This window comes from Hyaena hyaena, unplaced genomic scaffold (assembly GCF_003009895.1).
Source record: "Hyaena hyaena isolate Hyena2069 unplaced genomic scaffold, ASM300989v1 scaffold_16, whole genome shotgun sequence".
In the NCBI taxonomy this organism is placed as follows: domain Eukaryota; kingdom Metazoa; phylum Chordata; class Mammalia; order Carnivora; family Hyaenidae; genus Hyaena; species Hyaena hyaena.
In genome coordinates, this window is record NW_024080650.1 from 2,699,021 (window position 1) to 2,714,712 (window position 15,692).

Consider the following 15,692-nt stretch of genomic DNA (forward strand, 5'->3'; position numbering starts at 1 on the left):
TTTGATAGGATTCTGTTCCTCTTTATGTCTTCAAGTTAGGAAATACTGACTTTGTGGATTTGGACAGATTGTGAGTAGGCCCCCATTCTTCTTCAAGAAAAAAAGAATCGGTTTGCTGCTTCCACAGCAAAGGGAGATGATCCCGTTGCTAAAAATGTCTCCAGCAACACTTCAAGCATCATTTTTAAAGTGTTTTTTTTTTTTTTTTTTCCGTACAGGGAAGGTTAAGGTTAAAGTTTCAAGCCTCATCTTAATTAGCTGCTCACATTTAACTTAACTATGGTGAAGTAAACAGTCGTATTCAAAATAGCAATGTTGCCATAGCAACCTAGATCAGACTCGGTTCAATTTTCTTTTCTGCTCATGATTGTTCCTTACTATCTAGGCCATGATGTGAAACAAATCTGCAGAAACATCTCATGTAAAATGAGATCTTAAAAAAACATTTAGGGGGAAAACATCTTTAAATGATTTCTTTAAGCGTTACAGGAAGCTCCTAATTCTCGACGGCTCCTGAAGGAGATTCTCTCAGGTTCCTGTGTCTGACACCCTCACCCCTATGTCCCCTTGTAGGGTTCCGGGTGACCAAGCACCCAAGAGTATTGCCCCAGAACCTGGACGGGGTCTGGGGATGGCAGTTCCTGTTCCAGCTTAGCTATCAGACTGTGGTCCTCAAAGCGAGGCAGTCGAACCACATAATTCCCCACGGCTTTTCTAGCTGTAAAGAGGGGCTCAGGTTCTGATCCTTTAATTTGGTTATTACTTAACAAAGTGCAAAACCAAGCTGTTTTAAGTCAAGCCTCAGGCAAAGCCTTAATCTCCTAGGGAAGAAGAGAATTGTTAAGCATTTTTTAGGATCCAGGCCTGTGATTCCTAAACTCGTATTACCTGAATCATCTAGGGAGGCCCTCGAACTCCCCTGCCTGGCTCGTCACCGCCAACATGTAAAGCTGTCATGGGTCCTAATTATGGCAAATGTTGGCCACATGAAGATTATTTTAATTAAGAAAATTAATTAGCAGATTAGCCTTTTCCGTGGTCTATTCACCAGGCCCTTCATGAAATGATTCTGCAGACTTGGTCTTTGTCTCAATTTTATTGCTGGCAAATGAGACTCAGGAAGCCAGATGTTTTCCCTGCCCCTGGATCCAGCTTGGTGCATGACTTTTGTTTTTACTAAATGAAGTAGAGACACAGTATTACTTTTTGAAAGTTATAAACTGACACTGGAAGTTGTTTTACCTGAGATTTGCCATCAAAACAAAAACAAGCCTTGAGGTCTTTTGTCCAGCCTCAAACAGGGATAATCTAGTCATGAGATCAAGTGGAGAAAAGTCAGACAAAGATATTGTTTTCTCTGTAATTTATTTTGTGTGCCTTTAAGAAGAAGGTAGAGGGGCGCCTGAGTGGCTCAGTCGGTTAAGCAGCTGACTTCAACCCAGGTCATGATCTCACAGTTTCTGGGTTTGAGCCCCACGTCAGGCTCTGTGCTAACAGTTCGGAGCCTAGAACCTGCTTCAGATGCTGTGTCTCCCTCTCTCTCTGCCCCTCAACCACCGCTCTCTGTCTGTCTGTCTGTCTGTCTCTTTCTCCCTCTGTTAAGAATAAATAAGCATTAGGGGCGCCTGGGTGGCTTAGTCGGTTAAGCGTCCGACTTTCGCTTAGGTCATGATCTCGCGGTTTGTGGGTTCAAGCCCCGCGTCGGGCTCTGTGCTGACTGCCAGCTCAGAGCCTGGAGCCTGTTTCAGTCTGTGACTCCCTCTCTCTCTGACCCTCTCCTTCTCACGCTGTCTCTCTCTCTCTCTCCTAGAAATAAATAAAAAACATAAAAAAAAAGAATAAATAAGCATTAAAAATTTTTTAAAAATAAAATAAAAAGAAGATAGAAAAGAGACAAAGCCCAGTAGAAAAACGGTAAAGACTATGAATGTGAATGATAAAGAGGAGGCCACAAAGTGTATGAAAAGCAGCTCAGCCACATTGAGTGATAAGGGAAATGTGAATCCGAGTAAGGAGATACCATTTAAAATGCCTGACAGTATCAGAGTTTGGCAAGGCTGTGGAGAAACAGGAAATTACAACAGATACTGCTGGGGGATGGCCACAGCCAGTCTGGAGAGCGATTTGGCAGGTTCTGGTGAAAGTGAACACTCATGTTCCCTTGGACTCAGCAGTTCCGCTGTGGATGTAATTCCAGACTGTCTGCAAGTACGTACACCAGGAGGCAGGCACCGGGGGTTCACTGAGGCCGTGTTTGTGATGGGGGAAAAGTCAGACACAATCTATATGTCTACCAGCAAGAGAATGAAATGGACAAAAACTAATGCAGTGTGTGTTTTTTTAAGTTTATTTATTTATTTTGAGAGAGAGAGAGAGCTGGGGAGGGGCAAAGAGAGAGGGAGAGAGAATCCTAAGCAGACTCTGTGCTATCAGCACATAGCCCAGGGTGGGGCTCAATCTCACAAACCATGAGATCATGACCTGAGCCCAAATCAAGAGTCAGAATCTTAACCAGTAGAGCCACCCAGGTCCCCCGATGCAGTATGTTCTTACGTTATAATCCTATAAAGCAGATTCATACATAATATCAACAATGGCTGAAGTAAAAAGTCAAAGTTAAGTGAAAAAACTTTGTATATGGAAAATAAAATTAAGATGATCACATATATATTACAGGAACATAATATATGTTAGGTATGAAAATGGTCTGGAGGGGTGCCTGACTAGCTTAGTTGGTGGAACATGTGATTCTTGATCTTGGGGTCATCAGTTGAAGCCCCACATTGGGTGTAGAGATTACTTAAAAATAAAATCTTAAGGGGCACCTGGGTGTCTCAGTCAGTTGAGCATCCAACTCTCAATTTCAGCTCAGATCATGATCTTGCAGTTCGTGGGATCGAGCCCCATCCAGGGCTCTGTGCTGATAGCACAGAACCTGCTTGGGATTCTCTCTCCCTCTCTCTCTGCCCCTACCCTGTTTGTGCTCTCTATCTCTCTCAAAATAAACAAACAAACAAACAAAAACTATTAAGGGGCACCTGGGTGGCCCAGTTAGCTAAGCATTTGACTTCGGCTCAGGTCATGATCTCATGCTTTGTGAGTTCCAGCCCCACGTTGGGCTCTGTGCTAACAACTCAGAGCCTGGAGCCTGCTTCGGATTCCATGTCTCCCTCTCTCTCTGCCCCTCCCCTGCTTGCACTCTGTCTCTCTCTCTCTCTCTAAAATAAAATAAAACATTAAAAAAATTTTTAATTAAAAAAATAAAATCTTACAAAACTTTTTAAAAAAGTTTTAAAAATGAACTGGAAGGAATAAATTTCTATGTAAAAGTGGTCAATTTTAATTAAAATATTTACTTTTTAAAATTTTAATTCCAGTATGGTTCACATACAGTAGTATCCTATTTATTTCAAGTGTGCAATATAATGATTCAGCTCTTCCTTATGTTGCCCAGTGCTCATCACGACAAATGTACTTCTTAAACCCCATCACCTATCTCACCCATCTCGAAAATGTTTCCTTCTTTAGTAAGAAAAGAGACTTGAAACAAATATGACAATATGTGGCATGAATTTGGATATTCTAGTTCCTCTGTAATTTTCAGAACATTTTCATTTCTCAAGACAAATACAAAATGCCAAGGTATAAGTAAGGCAGCTTACGATCAGACAGCAGAGATTGGCCTTATTAATTGCCCTGAGCACTTAATTTTAGGGCTCTTCACTGATCACACAGATTTTTGTTTTTTTTTTCCATATTGTTTTCTTTCTCAGCAGTTGCCTTTTAGAGGACCCTAGCTTCTGCCCATTGCATCTGTTTGTCATTAGGATGAAGGGTGTCAGCATATGCCACCTCCCCTCGGGGTGATTCATCAGGATTAGCTTTCAGATATAAACAAGTACAGACTTGGGCTGAGCTTTCAGAAGCACCTGGCAATACCATCCATCTCTTGAAGTGTTCATTTGGTTAAAGGTCTTGATATCCATACTCTGCCCACACCCCTTTGTGAGTCTGTGGGTTTTGTCCTTTAAAGGAACAGTTGCAGATTCTAAAATGTACAAACCACAGATGGCAGGGTTACTGTCTGACAAAAAGGAGGCGTAAGCTGACTGATTCTTTGTTATTAATTTTATGTTATTAATAAGACAGAGAGTAAGGCACCTTAGAACTCCCATGCTGTTGTTACTGTATGGTGGTGGAAAGCCAGATGAAACCAGAGAAAGGAATCAAAGTGAATTACGGATGGGATGAAGTGAGGCCCGTATTACTTGCAGGGTTGAAACCAAAAGGCCCTTCCCCAGCCAGGGGGTAGGAGAAAAATGATTGCTGTGAAAGCAGAGGGAAAGGAAAGGGGGACTGTCTTGGAGGACAGGAGAATAGAAAGTTTAGGGGGGCACTTGGGTGGCCCGGTCAGTTAGACATCCGGCCCCTGACTTCGGCTCAGGTCATGATCTCTCAGTTTCCTGAGATTGAGCCCCGCATTGGGCTCTGCAATGACAGCACGGAGCCTGCTTGGGATTCTCTCTCCCTCTCTCTGCCTCTTCCCCACTTGTACTTGCTTCTGTCTCAAAATAGATAAATAAAATTTTAAAAAGAGAGAATAGGAAAAAAAACAAAGTGTGTAGGCATCTTATTATTAACCCACAGACCAGATTATTTCTGGCATCAGAAGTCAGCCCCCCTGTGACATAGGGATGTATGACAGGAACGTAAATATGATGTATCATGATACATGTATACATGTAATGAATCATGTGATCAGGGCCTGTTTGAGAGTGAAAGAAGGAACTATTAATAATTGATTGGGACAATAGGCACAAACTGAAGTCATCCTGGGCAAACCTCCTAGTAACCCTGTGAGAACTGGTCACCCAGTATCATGCACATTTACATCTTTGTTTGTAAATGAAACTCATCAGGGGTGGCTGGCTGGCTCAGTCAGTACAGCATGTGACTCTTGATCTTGGGTTGTAAATTCGAGCCCCACATTGAGTGTAGAGATTACTTAAAAATAAAATCTTTAGGGGGTGCCTGAGTGGCTCTGTTGGTGAAGCATCTGACTTTGGCTCAACTCATGATCTCATGGCTTGTGGGTTCGAGCTTTGTGTTGGGCTCTGTGCTGACAGCTCAGAGCCTGGAGGCTGCCTCAGATTCTGTCTCTGTCTCTCTCTGCCCCTCCCCTTCTTGCACTCTATCTCTCAAATATGAATAAACATTTAAAAAATAATAAAATTTTTAAAAGAAAAAGTGAAATTCAGTAAATAAAACATCAAAAAAATTTAAATATATCTACCATGTGCTAGCACTGTTTTAGGCCCTGAGGGTACAGCAGGTATCAAGAGAAAGAAAAATCCATGAGCAGAAGATAGGCAATAAACAAACAAATCATATGTTATTAGATGCTACTGTGTTTATATGGAAATATAAGGCAGATAAGGGAGACAGGGACAGCCAGGGCCTAGGGCAGTAAGGGAAATGCAATTTTAAGTAGTATGCTCAGGGAAGGTCTGGTAGACTGAATTATTGTTTACTAATACTCTCTGCCTCCTCCTACTGGAGAATTTTTCATCCTCATGCTTTTGAAATTAGTTAGCATTGGCCAGTGATATGGGAACAGAAGCGACAAAGCTTTTCCAGTCACTGCCTGCTCTTTTCCCTCTGCCATAGTCACCAAGCAATGCTGAGATAGTGGCTGCTCCATTGGCCTGGGGTCCGACGTAAGGGCAAGGATGATACAGACCTACTTGTATGGCACAGAGCTGTTAAGTAGTGAGAAATAATCCTTTGTTGCTTCATGCCCCTGAGATTTGGCACTTGCTTGTTATGTGGCATCCTGACTGATACAGAAGCCCTCACTGAAAAGGTAACATCTGAACAGAGACTGTAGGAGGTGAGGGATCCAATCATGCAGATGTGTAGAGAAAGCATGTTCCACACAGAGGAACAGAAAGTGCAAAGGTTCTGAAGAGGAAGCTTGCAAGGATCAGGAAAGAAGCCAGATTTCTCAAGGCAAAGAGGCAGATTTCTCAAGGCAAAGAAAATTGCACCAGTCAGATTTTCATGGGGCCTGTGTGGCTGGAGACAAGACCTAATCTTGTTCAGCTGGTGATGCTGTCCACTCTTTTTTGTCTCTGCAGGGCATGGAGTGGAGTGGCGGGGGTGACAGGGACAGATGAGGGTAAAAAAGAAAAGAAAGATCTGTGCAGAGAGATGCAACCTAGCATCCAGATCCATGGGCACTAGCCCCTTATATATTAAAGATGATAGTGTCACCCACATAGAGACCTGTGAGGCTTCTGAAGTCTGACTGCTGTCATAACGGAGAGGAGTCTGTGCATCCAGTGTGCTCATTGGTGACCACCGATGACCAGACACGCCCCTCCCCACTCACCTTGTTCTTCATACACCTGTGACTTTCTTAGAGCCACGCAGACTCCAAGGAGCCTCCACCAAACAAGGCCGAAGGACCACTCTTAGCAGACTGTGCACTGCCATGAACAAGGGCTGCTTTCCCTTTGAGCAACATAAAAGGAGACCATATGAGCCACATGTTCCTTCTTCCCTTAAATCCTGATGATTCTCTCTACTTTTTAATAGAGTCTTTGATTCTTTTGGCTCTGTGCAGCCTTGAATCCACACATCCTCCCAATTAGCAGTCGCTAGTAAAAGCGAGTCTGAACAAATAAAGCAGACTGGGAGGCTATTGAGGCTGATGCATGAGGGAGACAGAATTCTAAATATCAAATCCATTTAGGAAAAAACTTGTTCAAGTTGAAAGCTAAAATGTTTCAGAGATAAAATCCTGCTGCGCATTTATCAACCACAGAAGTAATCGTGGAAGATTCTCTGGAAGAAACCCCCATTAACATCTGGGTTTCTAAAACCTTTTTTTTAATTTTTTTTTAAATTTATTTCTGAGAGAGAGCGACAGCGTGAGCAGGGGAGGGTCAGAGAGAGAGGGAGTCACAGAATCAGAAACAGGCTCCAGGCTCTGAGCTAGCTGTCAGCACAGAGCCGAGGGTCAGAGAGAGAGGGAGTCACAGAATCAGAAACAGTCTCCAGGCTCTGAGCTAGCTGTCAGCACAGAGCCCGATGTGGGACTTGAACCCACAAACTGTGAGATCATGACCTCAGCTGAAGTCGGACGCTTAACTGGCTGAGCCACCCAGGCGCCCCAACATCTGAGTTTCTAAAGGCGGATGGCATCTCACAGAATACAACCATTAATCTCAAATCCTCATGAAAATTGATTGCCTAGAATGATCATCTATGACTCCTAAACATATAAAAATGCTTTTAGGTTTGTAAGAATCTTAAACATCTATGCTATCTGTTTTCTCTCTCATCAAAAGAAAATTTAACAAATGGGTGCTCTGGTAGATAGGCGACCTTAAAACAATGCATGCAAAAGCATGGCCATACCAAGCACCATCTTCCTTCATTTCTTCTTGTCAATTCCTAAAGAAATTCTATTCACGATGGAAACAAATTGGAAAAGGGAAATTCCACTCAATTTAGACAATGCCAAACTCATGGGACTGGGGCCCTTGCTGAGAAAAATAAAATGCCATTTCAAGGTCTGAGAAGAGAAGGATGCATGGTACAAATGGATGCCAGCAAGAAAGGCATTGATTGTGCAGGGAACAATAGCAAAGATACCTTGGGGAGCCTAACGCAAAGCAATATATTACAATGCAGTGGGATTCACCATTCACTTCCCACTCTTTGCAGAATCCATCCTTTGAGCCACCGTTCCTCTCAAGGGGTAGCAGGCATAATTGTGATTTGGGGAGGACGATTCTTTGTTGTATGGGATTGCTCTGTGCCTTACAGGATGTTTCCATCCTTGATCCCACTCACTAAATACAGCCGCTTTTCCAATCACTGACACAAAAACATCCCCAGCTCTCCCTGGCGTAGACATTACCATCCCAAGTTGCAAGCTGGGGATGTTTTTGTCTGGCCCATATTAATATAAGATTAAAGTGAAGTTTGAACATAGCTGTGAGGATGTATCACTGAGCAGGAACTGGCTGAGTTATCAAAGATCATCATTCTGTACACACGTAGGTGCATGAGGAAAAGAAAAGCAATTAGCTCTATTTGCTGGCAAAGAAATCCCAGGTATCACAAAGGCCACAACAGCTACATGATTAGAGAGATGGCTTTGTTGTTGATGGTAAAGCGGATTTTAAAGGAAATCAAAGACTGAAATGAGCTGGAGACAGTGTTCAAAAGAACTGATATGGTAAATAGCCCACGTTGTCATTGCTTTTCTGGAAAAGGGAAGGAGGGTTTCTTTGAAGATGAGCTGCTTGATATTTACATGAAAAACAGAAGAGACAAGCTAGTTTTTTAGGCTCTTTAGGCTCAAATCAAAGTTATTGACCAGTTCCTTAATAAGTACATGCTATGCTACGTGGAGGGTTCTGTATAAATGGCTGCCTCAGGTGGGCAATTTCAGGAACTCTCCAGCCTTTTCAGTGTTACCGCTGAGGATTTTCCCTCTCTCTTTAACTCTTCCCATTGACCCTTCTCAGCCCCTGTCTTCCTGCCTTACTTCCCCAGGACTAGATCATCTTTGGGGAAAAAGGTGGGAAGAGACACCTCATCCCCCTATTGTGGGACCCCTTGCCTGGCCCCTTCTCTCCTTGGCTCTATAACAGTACCGTTTGCTAGGCAAGTACTGTTCAGCAAGCCCTGGGCTAAGGCTTTTGTTTATTTGTTTGTGTTAATATTAAAGTAGACCACCAAAGGAAGTTTTAACAATTATTCCTCCAGGGGAGGAATTCAATATTTAATTAAATAATTCTGTAATTGTTTAATTATTTTTCTTGAAAGAATCTCAAACTCATAGAAAACTTGCAAGTACAATACAGAGAGCTTTTTATTTTCATGAATTACTTGAGAGTAAGTTGCCAGCCAGGTGCCCACCACCCCTGATTTTCCGATAAACAAGGATATTCTCCTACATAACCCAATGAAACTATCAAAATCCGGAAGTTCATAGGATATATTACTACCATCTGAGCCTCACACCCCACTCAGGTGATCCTAGTAACATTCTTTTTTTTTTTTTTTTTTAAAGATTTTTATTTATTTCTAGGAGAGAGAGAGAAAGACAGCGTGAGCAGGGGAGGGTCAGAGAGAGAGGGAGTCACAGACTGAAACAGGCTCCAGGCTCAGAACTGGCAGTCAGCACAAAGCCCGACGCGGGGCTCAAACCCACGAACCGCGAGATCATGACCTAAGCGAAAGTCAGAAACTTAACCAACTAAGCCACCCAGGCGCCCCCTAGTAACATTCTTTATAGTAAGAAGATCCTACATGGCAATGAGAAACAATGAAATCTGGCCATGTGTAGCAACATGGATGGACCTTGAGGGTGTTATGCTGAGCGAAATAAGTCAGGCAGAGAAGGACAAATACCATATGTTTGCACGTATAGGAGGATTAGGAGGAACTTGACGGAGGACCAAGGGGGAGAAGAAGGGCGGAAATGGTGGGGGAAAGGGAGAGAGGCAAACCATGAGAGACTCTTGAATGCTGACAAAAACTGAGGACTGATGGATGTGGGGGGGAGGGGGGGAGGGGCATGAAGGAGGGCACTTTGGGGATGAGCACTGAGTGTTATGTAAAAACTAATTTGACAATAAACTATTTGTAAAAAAAAAAAAAAAAAGAAGATCCTATTGAAAATCATGTGTTGCTTTTAGTTGTCGTGACTCTTTGGTACTCTGCAGTGTGGAACAGCCTTGCTCAGTCTTTTCTGGGTTTTCAGGACCGTGGCACTTCTGAAGAGTACAGGCCTCTTCAGTTTGTAGAATATTCCTCGATGTTGGGTTCAGGTGCTGCACCTTCGGCAGGACTATCAGAGAAGTGGTATTGGGTCTTCCTCCTGCATCTGGTCAGGTGGCAACAGGGTTTCGATTTGTCCCATTACTGGTGATGTTCACTTCGGTCACTTGATTAAGGTGATATTAATTAATATTAAGGCACCATGTTTCTCCACTCTGAAGTTATTATTTTCCCATTTGTAACTCGTAAGTAATTTATGGAGAAGTGCTCTGAGACTGTAAATATCCTGTTCCTCAGCAAACTAGCAGTTATTTTATGGATTTATGGTTTTCTATTTTAATAAATGGGCTTCCATCAGTTACAGGTACTCTCATGATTTATTTTGATGCTTAAGTTGTTCCAGATGTGGCCAGGTAATCCCTTTCGAGCTGGCTTCTGCTCCCCACTTGACAAGCCTCCACCAATATTTGAGCATTCTAGAAAGTAAGCTGTACCAGGCCCATCTTGCGCTGTCCTTAACCAGCCTGGAATCAGCCAGTCTTCAAGGTGGCTGAGTGCTTTGTTCTTGGGCTACCTGTGTGGTGGACTAGTAAATTCTCATCCGTGTGTGGGCCTGTGTGTGTCTCACACCATGTGTCCACATTCTTCTTGGGTGCTTTGGATTACCTACTCCCCTGTTCTTTGTTTTACCATAGATTTTCTAGAAGAGAGACCATTTACTAAAACTCTTGTAGATGAGAACGCTAAAGCTCAGCAAGGTGGTATGATGTCTGTCTGGTAGCCAAACTAGAGTCAAAACCGTAAATCCCTTCTCCTTTTCTAAAACCATCCACTGCATCACACAACTTTCTTCATCATTAGTAAGTACAAATATTTTTATCACAGCTACTAGTTGAGTCAGTGGGGGAGAGGGACGTATGTGTGGAATTAAAGCTAGTAATTTATTAAAGCTTATATCAGAGCAAAAACGGAAAATACATTTTCTCCTAATGTATACAATTTTAAAAATTAAAACTGGTTGGTGTATAGGAGTTTTGTAAATTATTTGTGTGGAATATTTTCTAGAACACATTGTCAGCTTGGGAGTCTCTGTCTCCCTCTCTCTCTCTCTGCCCCTTCCCTGCTCATGCTTGCACGCGCTTGCATTTGCGTGCTCTCTCTCTCTCACGTGCACGCGTGCTCTCTCAAAAATAAATAAATAAACATTAAAAAAATAATTAGGGTTTCCAAAGAGGTATAGAAAGTTAGATCAAGGACTAGGATTTGGCTCTAGTTCTGGCTTTTTATTGTCTATTATTAAATCACTTAGTTTATTTGTTACTCCTTTAAAAAACAGGAAGGTGGTGATTTTAATTGAGAGATAAAGAGTCCATAGGATTGTTGTAGGGAGCAGAAAAAGAAAATGTCTAAACTGTGTAAATGCCCAGCACTGCCTACATTAGGGGGCTTTACTGTATCTGTGCCAAGGATCCTATTGGCATCTGGTGAAGCCTTCCCCACCTTTTCTTAGAATAATGTTTTTAAGTGCAAAAATTAAAATATACAGGATAACTGAGGGAAAAATATTGAAATGTAGTTATTAAAATAGTTAAAGAACAAAAGTAAAATATTGTAAGGAATATGTTTTTTTAATTAATGCTTAAATAATAAGATCTAGTATCAGGACTAGTAACTGTGTCTCAGTCTACTTGGGCCGCCATAACAAAATACCGTAGACCGGGTGGCCTAAACAGCAGAAATTTATTTTCTCAGAGTTCCAGAGACTGGAAGTCTGAGATCATGGCTCCAGCATGGTTGGGCTCTGGGAAGGGCTTCCTGGCTTAGAGGCGGCCACCTTCTCATTGTGTCCTCTCATCGCAGTCTTGCACATGGACAGACAGAGAGAGAGACCGCTTCCTCTTTTTTTTTTTTAATGTTTTATTTATTTCTAGGAGAGAGAGAGAGAGACAGCGTGAGCAGGGGAGGGTCAGAGAGAGAGGGAGTCACAGACTGAAACAGGCTCTAGGCTCTGAGCTGGCAGTCAGCACAGAGCCCGACGCAGGGCTCGAACCCACGAACCGCGAGATCATGACCTGAGCGAAAGTCAGACGCTTAACCGACTAAGCCACCCAGGTGCCCCGACCGCTTCCTCTTTTTATAAGACCACCACTCCTATCAGGTTAGCCCCCCACCCTTATGACCTCATTTAACCTTAATGACCTCCTGAATGCCCCATCTCCAGATCCGGTCTCATTAGGGACTAGGGCTTCTACTGTGAATTTTGGAAGGCCACACTTCAGTCCATAGCATAGTGATGTCATAAATGATATTTTAAAACACCTCCAGACTACAATTGATATGAAAATAGCTGTGAACCATTGACAACAAAGTCATAGGTACTGCTGCCAGTAACTTTGTTGCCTACATTTATTATGGAAGGAAATGCTTAATTTCTGGTAGAGGTTAGTGAAAATAAAGATATGATTTTTCTCCCCACCCAAATTCACAACTATCCTGAACTTCTATACAAAGACCATAGATTAAGAACCCCTAAAACATGCAAATAAGGTGTTCTTGTTTTGAGCAAACGAGTGGCATAACCCTAGGATGGTGGGGATCACTTCCAAAATTGGCTAATCCTGCCCATTGCCAGTCACCCAGGAGCAGGAGGTGACTTGAAGAAACATCATGTGCTTCTGGCCTTTTTAAATATGTGTTCAAGTATTGGAATGTGTTTTGTCTTGCAGATATCAATAACCTAAATTCTGAACAAAATGATTCCTGGACCTCTGAGACCTTCTGGCTGGACCCTTCTGTGAAGGGCCAGGTGAAGACCAAGGCAGAGGATGATGGGCTTCGGAAATCCCTGGATAGATTCTATGAAATGTTTGGCCATCCACAGCTGGCCTCTGGAGATCCACTCTCCGCATCAGTCTGCCGGTGCCTGTCTCAGAAAATCAACAAACTGAAGGCCCAGGAGACCCGAAAGTATGCCCTCCGCAGTTTCCAAATGGCCCGGGTCATCTTCAGCCGGGATGGCTGCTCGGTCTTACGGAAGCATTCCAGGGCCGTCCACTTCTACCCACTGGGAGAAGGAGGTGTGTCTCTGGATGACGAAAAGCCAACCCCGGGACTTTCAAAAGATATCATCCATTTCCTCTTGCAGCAGAATGTGATGAAAGACCTTTAAGTAGTGCCTGGTGGTAAGAGCAGGCAGCATGGAGGGTGGTCCAATGGTCAACACTGTTAGTGCTTCACCCACTTCCCCTTCAGCTTCTCTTGCCGGCTGCTCTGTGTGTCCAGCCACCCCCGACACACACCGGTATGTCCCGCCCCCTGTGTCCACACCACCTGCCACCCCACCCTACCACTCCCTTTGACTTAAGACCAGTGACTGACTGTGGAACCCAGAAGCACAGCTTCCTTGCCCCAAGGGCATGCTCTGAGGCATAATTGACTCTCCAGAGCTCCCCTCTGGATCAGGCCAAGACTGGGACTTCACATGAAATCCTTGCTCAGCGCCTGCTGTTTCCCTGTACTCCCCCCATTCATCTACTGGTGTCTCCCAGGAGTGTTTCCTTAATACATCCCTGGTACCTGAATCCTTGACTCAGAGTCTACTTCTGGGGGATCCTAACCTAAGGGAACAGGCTTTCTTCATTAGATGAGTTTTTTAAAGGATTTAAAGCTCTGTGCCAAATCAAGCATAAGAATTATACCAAGTTGTAAAACTGAGACCATGTGACTGAGAATGTATTTCCCAAAATAACATAAAGATTTAAATACGGTTCCAAAAAGGACACCATATCTTCCTCATACCCTTGCCTCTCCAAAGCCAGAATTCCCTGTTTTGTAATTCTGACAGGGTGTGGAAGGAACATTTGGATCATCTAAAATAAGAGCGAAGATTTGCAAATTTAAAAAAAAAAGTGGGGGGGAGGGGCTCTTGGTCTCCACCAGATTGCCAACGTGGAAGGTGTGAAGGAAACAAATGTGCGCCACCTACTGAAGGACGCGTCAGTTTAGTTATGCCATGACAGGCTGATGGGACGCGGCCTTGGCAGTCTGTGGCGGAAGAGAACAAGGACTCCTTTGCCCAGGTGGACGCCTCCCTGTCATTTTTGCCTTCTGCCCGCACCCTCTGTCACCCTTGGAGCAGCTGGCCCCTCACCCGTCCCATCCTTGCTCCACCAGGGAGTGGCTTTAAATAGCCGGTGCCGGCTTGCGCTGGCAGATGCTCTGCTCCACGGCCGTGTCCTGACCCCCCACCCCACCCCCGATTGAGACTCGGGTGGTAGAATGACATCACCTGGCACTGAGCTCTTGGAAGCTGTAACTGGAGCCCTCGTACAGCCCTGCCTCGGCAGCCCTTCAAATAAATTACATTGGCAGAAAGAGTTCTATTGTTTGTCTGGGGAAACAACAAGATGAGGCTGGCAATGCTGTGCAGTTAGATTTTGAGAAACTTGGGGTGAAATTTCATTGGCCTTAGGCTCCATATGCCTGCCAAGAAACGGAGTGTGTAATCTCCGCTTGCAATGGATCGGCCTTGAGTGAGTGAACCCTCTCAGGCAGGTCTCCTGGGGACTCTCGGAGGGGAGAACACAGGCTTTGAAAGGTCAGGGATTACATACTAAGGCCTTCAGGGCTGGGAAAATCAGAGGTAAGAAACAGTGTTTCACACTGAAGTGCAGAAGCATCTTGGAAGGAGACCTGAAATGAGCAGGTCTTTGAGAGCTACTTGAAGAAAATGACTCCGTGTTTCCCTCTGACAAGCCATTGTGTGAATGTGTCCCGAGGAGCTTCTCCTATGCAGCTGCCCGCCCTCCACTACCCTCCCCCCCCCAAATAATCATGAAACCAGTGGCACTTAGAATTGAAAATGTGCAGGCTGAATTTTAGCGTGGCTCAAATTAATAGATGCATTGGAAGAATGCTGTCATTTTTAGTGTTATTCAGCCACTGAAAGGAATATTGGAGATTAGTTTCCATGGCCACCAACAGAAGGAAACTGGATTGTTTTATACTTTTTTTTAAAAGACAGAAGATGGAAGCTATTTGAATCTCCATGCCAGGAAGCAGCAGCTTCTGTTTGGCACTGAGATTTCAGTATTGGTTATTTTGTACCCTTCATTATTATCAGCGCTGAGGGTGCTCAGGAAGAGGTAGACTCTGAAACCAGAGAATTTAAAAATCTAGAAGCTAGAATCATCTTAGGGTGGAAAAAAAAAAGTGTGGTGTGTGTTTGCTTGTATCTAAGTAACTGCTTGTGACAGGTCAGTACAAGATATTTGATTCCCTGCAATCTCGCTCTCTAATTTGATCTTCACAACGTTGGGATGGCATTTTCCATTTATCTCTGTTTAGCTTTAATAAAGACTAAGAGATAAGGGTATTAAGGCTCTGGCCTTTGGCATTATTGTCTGTCTCTGCCCTACAGATCACTTCCCCAACGTCTTATCATCCCGTGAACATTCTCACTGGCCTATGATATCATCTGTGGCCCTTTTCAGAGGTCTCCTCGAGCGTGGATCTGCTCGTAGGAACATCAGAACTCCAAAAAAGAGAAACTGCCACCAGTGTCTTATGTGTGTATGACTGTTACTCACTTCACTAGTCGTTTCTTTGCATGACCTGTGTGATCGCACATGCGCAGATATTACTACCAGCAATTAGCACAAGACAATGCAGAGATGATCAGTCAGCCCAGGTGGCTCCTTTCCGAGTTTCCAGCTGGAGAACAGATGAGGATGGTTTGCTCAAGCCACGTGTTTCTGGAGCTGTTGGCAGTATACAGAATAACTGTGGGTGCAACATGGACAAATAGTGTTTTTTTCATGGTTATCTGTTTTGTTTATTATTAGAAAAATATATACCTACTGTATCTAATCTGTGCTTTTACAGAGAGCACGTAG

The 15,692-nt window shown here is 43.6% G+C and overlaps 1 protein-coding gene across 2 annotated transcripts in view; it reads left to right on the top strand.

Moving 5' to 3' along the window:
- The window catches only part of SHLD1 (shieldin complex subunit 1), an 87,047-nt gene extending 72,037 nt beyond the window's left edge, over nt 1-15,010 (top strand). For both annotated transcript variants that reach the window (XM_039224723.1, XM_039224727.1), the window contains one exon: nt 12,525-15,010. In XM_039224723.1, the coding sequence (XP_039080654.1) occupies nt 12,525-12,967 (443 nt within the window). In that variant the 3' untranslated portion in view covers nt 12,968-15,010. The remainder of the gene's footprint in view (nt 1-12,524) is intronic.
- Nucleotides 15,011-15,692: the final 682 nt, after the last annotated feature.